This window comes from Symphodus melops (assembly GCF_947650265.1).
Source record: "Symphodus melops genome assembly, chromosome: 10".
NCBI lineage: Eukaryota > Metazoa > Chordata > Actinopteri > Labriformes > Labridae > Symphodus > Symphodus melops.
Window position 1 is genome coordinate 14,032,055 of NC_136700.1, and position 14,797 is coordinate 14,046,851.

Sequence of the window (14,797 nt, forward strand, 5' to 3'; positions counted from 1 at the left end):
AAAATAAAGAATTATAATTCTGATCTATATGCCAAAACAAATAGATCAATTATTCCTAAACTCATTTGCTTCAATGTATAATATTGCGTAGGATAACTCATCAGAAAGTGATATAAACAATGACACTACTGGTTGTAAGTTAATATCGGGTGTTGTCATACTGCTGAGGCATCCTTCTATCAATAGTTTGTTTTGTTTTTTTCAGGAGATGAGAAAAATGAGTTTAACGTTAGGTTCTTCACCTACATGGAGTCTTTTACAGCTGTTAGCTCCATCTTGTGTCTCTGATCAGAAATGCAGCTGCACTTTTCTGACAAACCCCAGATTTATTTGGAAATAAAGGGCATGATAAACATGACAATTTGTTCATGTGTACATATGTGCAACATAATGTCATATTTATTTTTGTTTTAATGTTCTGGGTTATAGTGGACTAAGTTCCAAATATGGGAAACTTAATTCTACCACATGCAATAAAACACATTTTATCACTCACAATATTGAGGGTTTTTTTAAGTTTTCATTGTTAGTTCTTGTTTGATCGGTCAAATCATTTTCCTTAAAGCTCTGTCCAGCAGTTTTGTTTGCACTTTTGATTACAAAGTCTTCTTCAGAACATAAACAAAGCTTTGGATCATCTTCAAATAAATGAAATAGTTTTATCAACTATCATTTCCCTTCAGCTCTGTGGCAGCAGTCAAGTGGTATCCTCTCCTATTTAAATATTATAGTTCCCTCATTTCCAAAGCCTATTTCATAAATGGTTTATGAGTTTGATTTGGAAGGATAAGCCTACTCAGATCTCTTCTCCTGGTCCTTATCACAGCTTGATAAAGTTATGTTTTGTCGATCATGAACACATGGTTTCCATCAGGCCACTCCTCATTGCACTCATGTAATGTCTAAATGTATCTTTTGAAGCTTCGCTTCCTAATGTTTTTGTGCTAACAATTTTACTTCTGCCATTTAATATTTAATAGCAATACAAACGGAGTCAGAAAAATTATTTGAATTTAGCACTTTAATTCAATTCAATCAATATAGTTAAATTGAACTGATGAGGATGCTATGATGTCAAGGGCATCAACACAATTTTGGAATAGTTTGGGTTTTTTTGTCCCATTGACTATCAAAATCCTTAAAACATTGAAAAGATGAGGTTATTGTACTGTTCTGCATGAATGGCATGAGCCATAATGCCACCAAACATCAGTCTGATTCATGTAATCATCAAAGCTTGGTCATGCTCAATGGATGATGTAAGAACACTTCAATCTAGTGTACGGGTTTTAAAAACAATTGAGGTATGAAAACAGTTACAGTAGATCAAACAAAACTAACCTCCGCATACAGCTCGAGACAAACGGCGTTATTAGGAAGAGACCGATCTGTGGTCTGTGTCCTCCCAACATTCCTGAGGACAGGAAGCCCCCTCCCACTTCACGCTCCAGCCCACCGCATGAAAGACACGTCCTTAACCCCACACAGCTGCTCGCAGAACCAGGAGGGGTCAGAAAGACCAGGGCTCGTGTGTCTGTTAGTGTGGGAAAATATGTCAACGATACAACTATCCATCAACATATAAGGCAAAATGTATCCTGAACTAAAAATCAAGTAAAATTCATAATTGCTATATACAAACATGACACCTCATGCATTATTGTTGCTGTCTGTTTTGTTCGTTGATTCTGATTACTAACCTGAAATTACAATCAAAATGAGTCAAAATTATGTCATTTTAAATAAAGATTAAGAGCTTTTTAATTCTACAATTTAAATTTTAAAAAATCAAAAAAACACAATGCAAAAGAAAGCCACAACCAAATTGTGTGTGTGTATCATCTAAATAGTTTCCCTGAGTTTTAGTCTAGTGTGCATGTGAGAGGTGAGGTGGGAAGAAAGAAAGAATAGATTCAATAGATCAATAGATTCATGGGTTGTGTAAAAAGTTTTTACACTTTCCTATATGTCAGTGAGACTTTTTGTTTACTTTTCCTGCTCTGCATGTACAGCTTGATGAACTTGGCATCATCTTAGAAGACTACATGTTACTTCTCAAGTCCAACATGCATCTTAATGCGATGAGAGGAACAGTCCTTTGAGTGTAGTCATGGAAAACTATGGTTGAGTAACACTGAGTCAGCACTGAAATGTCCAAGGTGCACAATACAGTCATTACACTGGCCAAACACAACACTAATGAGTAGCTCCCTTTTGTATTCCTCTCCTACTTTTCACTGCCTCTTTCTTTGCCACAGATTCTGTCATCAGCCCGGTCCCTCCCTCCCTCCCTCTCTCGCTCCGTATCTCTCAGCCATGCCCCAACTCTGCACTACAGAAAACAAATTACTTTCTCTCTATCTCTGTGGAACGTGAACTGCAGACTAAGTTGTGTCAGAGTGTGGGAGCCTGTGGAACGTGCTGCTTTAGAATGAGAAAGGAGAGCAGTTTAATCCAGTGGATCTGGTGGATTGTTGTTGTGACAGCTTTGTTTTTACTTGGCTTCATCATAGGTACGTAATGACATGGCTTACAGAAAGACTGGATATAAATAATACAGAAGTGATGCAACTGTAAACTCGGCATGCATTTGAAGAAAAAAATCCTTGTTTTGGAGGATTAAAACTATTCAAATGATCTGACAACTCAAATCTATTCAGTGCTGTTCAAAGTTAATTCTGAAGGTTCTCTGTTGTGTGGTTGAGTTTCAGGTTGTCACTACTCTGATATATTTCACATCTGTTGGCTCACAGCAGGTTGAAACACACTTTCCATGACCACAACACTATTTGATTCTATTTACTAACATAACTGGAAGCTTTTACTGCTGGGCACTTATTGACATATATACAGGTATTCTTTGTGTTTACCCCTCCTTGTAAGACTGTCATATGTTTAAAATGTCACTGTGAAGCCATGAGACTGTAATTAGAACTACAGTAACAAGGATGTTTTACTGACTTACTGTTTGCGCCCTTTGTGTCTGTGTTTGTGGGGTTGTGTGTGTTTGTGGGTGGTGTGTGTCCTGTGTGTACTATAGGCTGGTTTGCAAAGCCAACACATCCAAACGATGCAAACCACACTACATCCAACAAGTACCTCAGAGAGTTTCTGGATGACATGAAGCCAGAAAACATCCGAGAGCATCTCAGGTAAAGAGAAAAAGCACCACCTTTACCGAAAACCTTGTAATTCTGCTCAGTACAAGTAATGCAAAGTAGTAATAGTAAGTAGTAGGGAAAGTTCAGCATGCAATATGAAAGAGTCCAGATCTAATGCAAGAGCTCTTTGTGTTTGAATTAAGTAGAAAGCTTAAAATCTACATGTCCAACACTTTCTTCAGGATCATGCAAAGATGAACATTTACAGTCAATTTTAAGTTAAGTCAATAAATGTTTATAGCCCCATGAGGATGACTGTGGTAATCCCTTCATTTTTCATGTAACAGCTCCTATAAAAGGCCAAGTCTTTTCACATGCACAGCACTGCGATCTTGACAGGATGCTTAACTGTGGTTAACCACACAAACCTACATCGACCTAACCTCTGTAAACCCAGTGACCCCCTGCTCGTAGAAGGGAAGTCATGTCGTGCTGCCAAACATCGTTCAAACCCCCCGGAATTTTCTTTACCAAAAACTTAAAGGGATCCTAAAGTTTTCAAAGACACTAAAAGCGTAAGCTCACCAGCTGCACAGAACAGCAGAAATTACTCCAGGAAACACAAAGAACTCTCAATACATTGAAAATAATCATCAAACTAATATTCACTGACTGATGGCGTGCTCTCCACAGGAAATTTACACGACTTCCCCACCTGGCTGGCACTGAGCAGAATCTGAGGTATGCCGAACAGATCAAGAAAGAGTGGCTCGAGTTTGGACTGGACTCAGTAGAGATGGTGCCCTATGACGTCCTGTTGTCCTATCCCAACAAATCCCAACCAAATTACATCTCAATAATAGATCAGCTTGGCAACGAGGTACAGTTAATGCTCAATGATGCTTCAATAACATTTTTAAATGAGCCTTAAGGCTCCACACTTTTCCAAACCTCACCTTCTATATGTCTGCAGCCTCTGTAAATGTTTCTAGTTGTATCATAATAGTTTGCGCTCATCTTTTAGAGCATTAGGCAGGCTGTCATATGCCTCAGACATGCAGTTCACCACTAGCGCCTCCTGTTCAGATCATTCTGCTTTAGTTTCAGAAATGTCAAACAGCCCTTAAATTCCAGGGGATTTTTTTTATTTTCTCATGCACTTTAACAAAAGTCTGTTTGTGGGGCTAACAACGTTGCAGCTAAAATCGAGATCATGTATATACTGTATTTTAAACACAGACATTCTGCACTAGGCCTCATGTTTATCTCGCATCGTCACACAGCTGCAAGACAGCCGGTTTAAGTCCAAAGTCCTTTAAGAGCCTTTTTGTGAGATAAGAGACTTCAGAGTTACTTCTCATCTCAGCTGAAAAACATCCACTGAGTAGCACACATTTAGAGCTTACGCCATGTTTCTCAGAGTAACCAGGTCTGCCTAAAGTCTACTTTTAAACTGCAAGCAAAATCACTCCATATTTGTTTTTCTATGTACTGTATACACAATAATCTGAAAACCACAGAGCTTTTATAATCGAACTCAGGAAAAATACTCCTTTACAGGTCAAAAATTATACATTTTTAAAACTATGTAACAGCAAATGAAAAGTATGTAGTTGTAATATTAGACTAAAACAGGATTAATGTGATTTTAAGTGATTGTTAAATCTTTTTACTATTGTTGTTTTATCATGGTTGAATTTTCTGGCTTTTTGTGCATTTCTTGTAGAGATAGGACAGTGGATAGAGGATTTAGAAATCAGGGGGGGAGAGGGAGAGAGAGAGAGAGAGAGGGAAAGAGAGGAATGTGGTGCGCGAATGGAACCACATGTCAGATATGAAAACACGGTCGGTCGGCCTGCCTCCAGCCTCCACATGGGGCGCGCACACCAACCACTGTGCCACCAGCACCCCTTGGTTGAATCTGTTGTATTGATAAATTGATTGTCTGAGTCTTCAAATTTCAGAAAAAGAGAAAAACTGACCTCAGAATGACCTGCAGTTCAGTATCAGAAAAGATAATAATGCATTCTTTTCTGAACTATTTGGCAAGCAAACAAAATCCAGAGTACTGCAATATAGAGGCAATGATCGTAACAAGGGTCAGGACAGGAGATACAATAAATAAATATAAGATGTTCAGACGTAAGATGTTTTCTTTTTCAATAGTAGAACTCACATATAATGCGAAAGTGCTGAAATATTCAGTATTTTTGCCAATTTATGTGTTTTCCTTTTAAGTTTTTGTAAAGATATACTCTATGATAGTCTGGAATATTAAACAGCATCTTATTATCAAAACTGTAGTGTTTTAAACATATTCTAAACCAACAAGCTGCAGATTTTAGATAAAGCCCCATTACATCACTCTAATATGTAGTGCTGCAGAAAATCCACGTGAAAATATTGATCAAGTAAAAGAACTTTTAAATTTAAACTAAATGTCAGTTTTTGGGTGAACGTAGGTTTCATGTGGTATTCATCCCTGCTTACTGCTGACAGTGAATATATACAACTTGAAGACGGAGTTAGCTTGGACCAGTTTGTTAATATTTTATTTAACTTGGTGATTTGGTCTCACCAGGTTTTCAAGACGTCCCTGGCTGAACCGGTTCCACAGGGGTACGAAAATGTTTCAGACATTGTGCCTCCATACAGTGCTTTCTCTGCCAAGGGACAACCTGAGGTACACACACACATGCACAGAAATAATGTTATTACACTGAATACAATTGAATCAGTAAAGTAGTCGCCATGGATTTTAAAGGTCACCTGTACCCATTCTCGCTGTGCCTGAGATGTCCCCCCTTTTTTTTTTTGTCTTTCTCCACAGGGGGAGTTGGTTTATGTGAACTATGGTCGCACCGAAGACTTTTTTCAGTTAGAGAGGGAGATGGGCATCAATGCCACAGGGAAGATTGTTATTGTCAGATATGGCAAAATATTCAGAGGCAATAAGGTAAGAAACACTTTTGTCTTGTGCTCAAGGACAAAAAATAAACAATGTCCTGGAAATGTCATTTCAAATATGGCTGAATTCATATAGTTTTTTTTATTTTTGTTGAAAACATTGTTCAGATGGTTTCATTTTGGTGACATTTAATGTAATTCATAAATGTCAACTCAATCAAATGTAGCTTGTGACTCGCACAGAAAAAAGGACATGCAAAACTGACATGTTGTACACAATCAAAACTACTCACTGTCAACACATTTGATCTGCTCCACCAGGTGAAGAACGCTGTGCTAGCCGGAGCAAAGGGGATCATTATGTTTTCAGACCCAGCAGACTACTGGGCTGACGGAGTCCAGGTACAACAATCTGTAACAAAAACATTTAGAATCTGTGAAACTGTTAGAAACAATGATATTTACTGTACTAAATATTAAAACCCTGATTTCCCCTCTAAACAAAGCGCTTAAATCAAAGGAACTGCAGTAACAACATTAATTTATTACGGAAATGACTGTTGAGCCTATTAGAGAGCCTTCAAAAAATTAGATATCATTTTGGAACATTTAAATTCAGGAGAGAAATGCATACTGGGGATTCAAATAAATCATTTCTTTAACTGTATGTGTGCAGCCCTACCCTGAAGGCTGGAACCTGCCTGGTGGAGGAGCTCAGAGAGGAAATGTTCTCAACCTGAATGGAGCAGGAGACCCGCTAACACCGGGGTACCCTGCTAAAGGTGTGTGTCTCTGTGTGCTTTTACCTGGACAAAGTGTTTAGATGTTTGATTTTATCTATTAAAGTCGTGTCTCCTCATTTACAGATTATACCTACAGGTTCGGTTTAGAGGACGGAGTGGGACTTCCCAAGATCCCTGTGCATCCAATAGGCTTCCACGATGCAATCCAGCTACTGAAGTAATGTTTGGCTTATTATGTGCTTCTGTGAAGGTAATTTGTCATGCAGAAAGAGTTGGACAAAATGAATACACATCCACCCAATGGCTATTTTATGTGTAACAGGAACATGGGAGGACAGACTCCCCCCAACAACTGGAAAGGAGCTCTGAACGTCTCCTACAAGATTGGTCCCGGCTTTACGGAGGAGTCCAAGATCCAGTAAGTGCTGCCAGCATGAAGCTTTAATCATGTCCACTGTCTAATAAGTAATCACTTGTGTCCTCTTTATCTAGTGATGGAATTATTTGATGCAATCAAACCTTCCTCTCCAGTTAGTATTGTCTCCTTCCTCTGCTTCAACAACGCCTACTCTCTGTGTTAAAGTGTCTGAATAGAGGCTCCCCTCTTGCTAAGCTTTATTGACCCAGTGGCAAGTAGCCAAATGAAGTACAATAGAGGCCATTGTATCTGTGTGAGAGACACAAATACACATAAATACACATCCAGGCTGCAGGCATCCAGGCATTAAGACTGTTGTATGTACCATAACACTATCCCATTTACAGCAAATACAATCAATAATTTGTTATTGTTCAATGTTGTCTTCTGTACTTAATTGTTACTAAAATTGTAGTTAAAGACAAACAAATTGAGATCTCGATGTTGACAAGTTTCTTTTTATTTCTCTGTCACTGTTCTCTAGTGCGTCAGTAAGTGAAGGAGTTAAACAAAATGAACATGTGCTTGAGAATGTTGTTCATGTTGTTGTTTTGGTTTCATAATGCTTTCTAAACTTGAAACATTAGTACTTTTTTAAATAATTTCTTCTCTGTCTCTTCATGTGTCTGAGTCTCTGTCTTTCCTGTCTGTTTTCGGTCTGACACAGGAAGGTGCGTATGAACATCCACACTAACAACCAGGTAGCCAGGATCTACAACGTCATAGGTCGGATAAGAGGAGCTCTGGAGCCAGGTACAGCATGCTTATATGTCCTTATCCTGTAGTTAATGTTGAAGCAATATTATATAAACAAACAGCACATACAAGACCCACTCGTGATAACAATATGGACACAGACTGATATTATCTGGAAAGCTCCAGCATCTCTCTAAATCTTGATTGGTTTCATGTCTGCTGGATTGGAACCAAGGGAAACAAAACTACCTATAAGAAAAGACGAAGAACCAGCTAGCTCACTCTTTTAAGGTGAATGCTGTTCAGCCTGTGCCAAATATGTATGTTTAACAGTTTTTATCAAGGCTACAGGTTTTGAAGAACTATGTTTCTAACTCAAAACAGGGCACTCAGTGATGAAGTGTCCAGGTTTCTTGGAATAAAAACAAGATTTCTCTGAAGGGTAATTTCCACTGACAGTCTTTTTAAAAGAGGTAAAGACAGATAACAAGTTCTTAACCCAGCATTTCCCACTTGCTCTACTTGGTTTTTGTCAAAAATCATTCTGTGCGTCAAAATAAACTCATCTGCCAGAACAGCAGCTTTGTCTATCTGGGTGACCTTTTGCTCATTAAGGTAAATACAAACAACATCAGGTAGACAGGGTTTAAATTCCACAAGCACAAGTTGCCTAAGATCCTCGTTTGTTTCAACATTCTGAGATTTGCACAACCTGTTAAAGGGTCTCCTTCAAACTCAGCATAAATTTGCTGGTCGAGCCTGCTGAGGTTTCTAAAACATTGGCAATAAGTCTTAGGAACTACCTCATACAATCTCAATATGGCGCTTTTAACTTTGTCATCTTTGCTTTTGTCAAGACTCAAAGGAGGAGTTAGCTTCAAGTGCTTCTCCTACCAAAACACATTGTAAAAGCAGTGTCCATCCATGTTCCGGCCATTTTGAACACATTTCCACAAAATGAGGAAAACACTTCTCCACATCTTTCCCCACAAAATGGGGGACCTGTTTAATAAATTCCATCTCTTTTAAGAATCCTTCATGTTCTAAATGCAGTTTCTTTTCTCTAAAGTTCCCTCTCCATTTGGTTTTCTTGTAAGTGCAACTCTTGTAGAGCCAGCCTTGACACAATGGTTGTGTCTGACAATTCAGCAGGTGGGCCTTTTGGTTCTGATAAAAGAAGCAGATTTAAGGATGCTACTTTGAATCAGTACAGCCTTAAGGGCTTCTCTGGTGCTCTTTTTCAAACTTTTGTCACTACTGATAATTCCAGTGTCATATTGATCAGCAAGTTTTCGAAGCTGATCTTTGGTAAATTGTTTTTCGCAACTCCTCAGATAATAGTAACAGAGCCCACGTGTTTTCAAGCTGCAGCTTTGCATTTGATAACCAAATATTGATACTTTGTAATAAATTGAAAAATTGCGATTCCTACCATGTTGTAACCTAACGACTGTGTGTGTGTTTGTGTGCGGATGTTTAGACAGGTATGTGATTCTGGGAGGGCACCGGGATGCTTGGGTGTTTGGAGGAATTGATCCCATGTCTGGTGCTGCGGTGGTTCACGAAACTGTGAGGAGCGCCGGCGAGCTGCTAAGCAAAGGTACAACTGTGTGTTTTGTTGTTTCTGGCTCTCGTAAAGCAAGTTCTGGTCTGGTGTCCCCCACAGTGCCACAAACATAATGTCAACATAGCGTGCGTTTGATTTTTAATTATTATAGGCTGGAGGCCGAGAAGGACTGTCATATTTGCCAGCTGGGATGCGGAGGAGTTCGGACTGCTGGGATCTACAGAATGGGCAGAGGTATTTGAAATATTATGCACATTTCTAATACATGCTAACAAAAAGAGAAATTTACTGTATTAACCCGTGTTTACAGGACAATGCCAAACTGCTGCAGGAAAGAGCTGTTGCCTACATCAACGCTGACTCTGCTATCGAGGGTGAGTGTGTTTGCTTACTCTCCACAATCAAAAAAGGCAATATTGAGGCCTACTTGATATTGCTCATGTGTGTGAATGTATGGATTTCAGGTATGTACACACTGAGGGTTGACTGCACGCCGTCACTGCACACTTTGGTGTACGACCTCACCAAACAGGTGAGCAGAGTTGTTCACAACTGAACCACTGAAATGGGTGAATTAATTTTGTGTTTATTGTTTACTCTCATGCAGCAGTCCTGTTGGTCCCTCCATCTTTATCCTTGCCTGTCTGTCTTTTTTTGTTCCGTGTTTGCATGTAGATAATTAGCCCAGAAGAAGGAGAGGAGGGAGTTTCTCTGTACGAGAGTTGGCATAAGAGGGACAACTGGACCAACAATCGCGATGCACCAAGGTACAAAGTGAAGTTTGAAAGTCATTCTGTCAGTCAGTAGCAGTCAACCAAGTGATGTAAAAATAAATGACACAAATGACTGCACTTGTCTGTCCTCCACTCTGTTGTGCTGCAGAATCAGTAAACTTGGGTCAGGCAGTGACTTTGAAGCCTACTTTATTCGACTGGGAATCACTGCAGGCAGAGCAAGATACACCAAGAACAAGGTAAGACATGCTTCCCTTAAGAGACTGGTCTGCATAGAATAAGTCATTGATATGACTGTATTTGAACTTGTGTCTTTGAGAGTGTCCCTTTGTGTTTTGGGGGTCCAATGCAAATCATAGTCAGTCTACTACATCTTCTTGAAGGAATTATTTTGAGTGAAATGTATCTTGCCACACTCGTTGAACTTGTATGGCTGAATATGATCATCTCAATACGCTCTATTTATGTCAAAGTCTGTGTTTTCTATATAATCCTGTTTATGTATGGAGAATGTGTTGGTTAGCTTTTAATATTTGAGTACCATCTAAAATTTGATATTACAAGTGTCATTGTTTGATCCGCATTGTATTTTTTTTTACTTTTCTGAGGCAAAGTTGCTGTCCTCCTGTCCTTTGCTTAACAAAATGTCTTCACTTAATAGTTGAGTTTTATTAGAGCATGAGAGCGTGGGTCTGTAAAGTGTCTCTGCCATGGGCCTCTATGTAACTCAGTGAAGTGTCTTGTGAGTCCATTCAGAAAACAGAGCGGTACAGCAGCTATCCCGTCTATCACAGTGTTTATGAAACATTTGAGATCGTGGAGAAGTACTACGACCCCTCCTTTAAGAGGCTGCGGGCGGTGGCCCAGGTGAGAGGTGGGCTTGTCTTCCTATTGGCTGATTCCCAACTCCTCCCGCTGGACGTAAACCAGTATGCAGAGTCACTGACGAAGTATGCTCACAGTATCGCACAACTGGCACAGAGGCACCCAGAGGAGATGGGGATGTATGAGGTGTCGTTTGGTGAGTGCATTTTGTGCTTTGGATAAAACAAAATAAATATTACGTTAAGGTAAAGTTTACATGGCCAGCAGACTTTTCGGCATGGTAAATCTTTGTCGTATCTTTCTTTCAGCTTCCTTGTTTTCTGCTGTGGAGAACTTCACTGGTTCAGCTAGTGACTTTCATCAGCGCCTGCAGACTCTCAATAGAGCAGAGTAAGGTTTAACATTTCATACGTGTTATCAGTTCAAGTATGTAAATATGTTTTGGGAATTTACGTTTTCATAAAGTATATTAAAGTATATTGAATAATTCAATTCTTAATTGCAATTTTATTTAATTTTTTTACAAAGAATATCACACCTGTGACATATATTAGGCTACTCTGTAACAAAGCTGTAAAGGAATAGTATTTGTGAAAAGAGAATTGTAATGAGGTTATTGCTAGAAGTATGCAACAATTGTTCTTATTTTTGTTGGTCCTGGACTTGAATGTTACACATTCACCATGATCTGGAATTTAAAATTAAAATTATTTTTATCATTAGAACATGTGCTGAAGCATATGATTTAATTAATAAAGAATTTAACTGTAAAACAAGTCATTTGAAAAGTTGGCTTCATGGCAGAACTCCATTGGACTGCATGCATTGATAGTGCAGGTGTGCCTCAGATATAACTGCTGAGTGAATGTTTAGTCCAGAAAAGGCCATTAGTCTAATGTGACTAGTGTGTGTGTATCAGTCCTCTGCAGGTACGAGTCATGAATGATCAGCTCATGTATCTGGAGCGAGCCTTCATAGACCCTCTGGGATTACCCGGCAGACCCTTCTACCGGTTAGTAACAACACATTCAAAACACAGTCGAGTTTTTACATTTTGTTTACATGATTACCTTGTAATAAATGTCCTTAGGCAAGACACTTAACCCCGAATTGCTCCCCCTGCTGTGTCAGGGGTGTATGTGGGTCGCTTGTGGTCGACCGCTTGGTGCGTGTCTCTGTACCTTTAAATTGCCCCACGGGTATAAATAAAGTTTAAAAAATAATTATAATTTTAAAAATGGTAAATGGACTTGAGCTTGTAAAGCGCTTTTCTCGTCTTCTAACTACTTAAAGTGCTTTTACACCGCATGTGACAGTCACACCTACCCCATCACAGAGACCATCAGAAACTAATCCCATTCGTACGTGGCCAACGAAGCAGTGGGAGCAATTTGTGGTTAGGCGTCTTCCCCAAGGACACGTCAGACATGCCGCTGCAGGAGCTGGGGATCGAACCCTTGACCTTCCAGTTGAGAGATGACTCTACCTACTGAGCCACAGCTGCCCCATGGCATTGTGTTTATATTTTACTTTGTATGACCAGAGAATACTAAACTATATATCATAAACACAGTGTTCTCATAGGCTTCATAGACTTAACATTCATTCATTAATGCCAGTGTTCATTCATTTGTCTGACCTCTGTTCATATCAGCAGCCCTGCTTTTTGCTGCTGCAGTCATATGAGAGGTGAAGATAAAGACACTGACTGTCCTGTGTAACACTGTGGTCTTGGTGAGGTTACTCAAAGGGTACTATAGGACTAACTGCCGAACTCTGAAACATACTTTTGCTGCATTTTAAAAGCAGCATAAACTCTACTTTTAATGTGCACAGCTCAGAAAAGACACTATCTTTCATGGACAACACTATTTATTGTTTGGATGCTGCACAAGTGTTTTTAAGTGTGCCAAAATGATTTCCTCTCTTTCAGTACTATCACCTTTGACCTGGTTATGATAAGATGTTGAATCTATAAAAACCTCTCGTGTAATCCAAAAACTTAAAGTTCTCTCTTTTTCAGACACGTGATCTTTGCCCCCAGCAGCCACAATAAATACGCGGGCGAGTCTTTCCCCGGGATCTACGATGCTTTGTTTGATATCGAGAACTCGGCGGAACCACAGAAGTCCTGGGAGGAAGTCAAGCGTCAAATCAGCATCGCAGCATTCACCGTTCATGCTGCTGCCATGACTCTAACACCACCTGCATGAGGCACACGTAACCTGACTGAGAAATCGATAAGATTATGTTACAAATCCGGTGGTGGAAAAGAACAACACATCGCCTGCAACACACACAAAGCATTGACATTGCCGTTTTCTGATGAAGACATGTTCAGAAACGTCCAAAGCTCAGTAATAACGAATGAATTTTCTGTGTGTTTTTCTGAATGTCCTTACTGGAGCATAATTTCACATCTGTCGTTTAACTCTGAGTGAACTTCTTACGTTGCTGCAGAAAAAATAATTTATGAGGGGTTTTCTCTTTTTTCTGTTGCTGCTATTGTTCTATAATAATATTTGGCTTTTAAGACCATCGAATAAAATCAAGGCTTCCTTTACATGAACGAAAGACAGCTGATATCTCCAGCATGAAATGATTCGAGGGAAAAAAGGAAGTGAAACGTGACAGTTACAGCAATGAATTTACGCGTTTACTAATCTTTTTGAATAAATGACTTTCTTTAGGTTCCTTAAAGACGTGTAATGTTCTTACATACATAGGTGTCCCTTGCATCTCTTAGCAAACATCGCGTGGTGCTTATATCAGATCACACCGGGCTGTAGCGTCACTTTACAAACAAACCTTCATAAGCGTGTCATTTGATATTAACTAAGTGTTTGAGATGTATTTCATATCAGTCCAATTCAAAACATTGTACAGAGTTAGGAATTGTACAGCTCGTTTACTTACACATTATTTACTGTGTTGTGATCATAGACTGTTTGGTTGTGATAATGGATTAACAAAGATACACTTCCATATTTGCTCATCGTAGCTGTATTGCTTGAAGAGCTGCAACTGCCGATAGACTTTCCTGCAGATTTAAAGAGTAAATCAATTGAATCTCAGTTGAATCCATATTCAGGGAAATCTGACTTTGTGCGAGCGTGATCAAACTTGGTGGTTAAATAAGTGTCAATCTATCAGCTACACGATTAAGCCAACAAGTGGCGATCCTGGAGACTGTTGGGGCCCCAGAGAAAAGTTGAAAGTGGGTTCCAGCGAACAGCGTTTGTCCCCATCATGTAATAAATAATCTGACATCAACACATTTCATTAGTGGAAGTTATGTTATTAAAGTGTCTCTTCCCCATAGCGCTAGACAAGCATCATTCAGGCATGAGTGAGTGCTGTCATATCACTTAGTGGGATTTACCTACTGTCTCTGCAAACTTTGCACATTTTGAGCCACTGCTGAGGTTTCATGTTTATCTGCCCTTGGGGGCCCCCTACTGGCCTGGGTCCCCAAGCAGTTGCCTGGCTTGCATGTGGACAAGCAGCTCCTCTGGAGTTAGTTTGTTATAAGAGGCAGAATATGTGGTCAGGTCATTTGTTTCAAAAGAAAATGTTTTACACTGTAGGTCAATTTAGACTTTTTTAGTGTCAACTGCAATAATTTGACATTTATATAAAGTACAAGCTCTGTTTCTTGTGTTCATATTGTTGAATGTTGATTTCAGACATCTGCATTGCCTCGCCTTTGGACTCATTTAAATATCTTCTCAAACTCGATCTGTCCGCCACACTTTACTTTGCCTCTCTATCAGTCTACCATCATTTACAGTCCTTCCTGCCTCCGG

General features: G+C 39.4%; 1 protein-coding gene across 1 annotated transcript; it reads left to right on the plus strand.

Annotated features, from left to right (window-relative positions):
* Positions 1 to 2,352: 2,352 nt before the first annotated feature.
* Positions 2,353 to 14,268, plus strand: naalad2 (N-acetylated alpha-linked acidic dipeptidase 2). Its single transcript, XM_079353908.1, has 20 exons — positions 2,353 to 2,513; positions 3,041 to 3,152; positions 3,795 to 3,981; positions 5,683 to 5,784; positions 5,932 to 6,057; positions 6,330 to 6,410; positions 6,685 to 6,790; positions 6,875 to 6,968; positions 7,074 to 7,169; positions 7,837 to 7,922; positions 9,346 to 9,465; positions 9,584 to 9,666; positions 9,743 to 9,806; positions 9,897 to 9,964; positions 10,108 to 10,199; positions 10,315 to 10,405; positions 10,923 to 11,187; positions 11,300 to 11,381; positions 11,911 to 12,003; positions 13,015 to 14,268. Exons 1-20 carry the CDS (start codon positions 2,432 to 2,434, stop codon positions 13,202 to 13,204), a joined length of 2,220 nt encoding a protein of 739 aa, XP_079210034.1. The 5' UTR covers positions 2,353 to 2,431; the 3' UTR covers positions 13,205 to 14,268.
* Positions 14,269 to 14,797: the final 529 nt, after the last annotated feature.

Bases quoted from the DNA above. Each gene is read 5' to 3' on its own strand.
- naalad2 (XM_079353908.1), top strand. From the start codon at position 2,432: ATGAGAAAGGAGAGCAGTTTAATCCAGTGGATCTGGTGGATTGTTGTT. The intron at 6,058-6,329 runs GTAAGAAACACT...CTGCTCCACCAG, and splicing joins AAATATTCAGAGGCAATAAG to GTGAAGAACGCTGTGCTAGC. The intron at 6,411-6,684 runs GTACAACAATCT...GTATGTGTGCAG, and splicing joins ACTGGGCTGACGGAGTCCAG to CCCTACCCTGAAGGCTGGAA.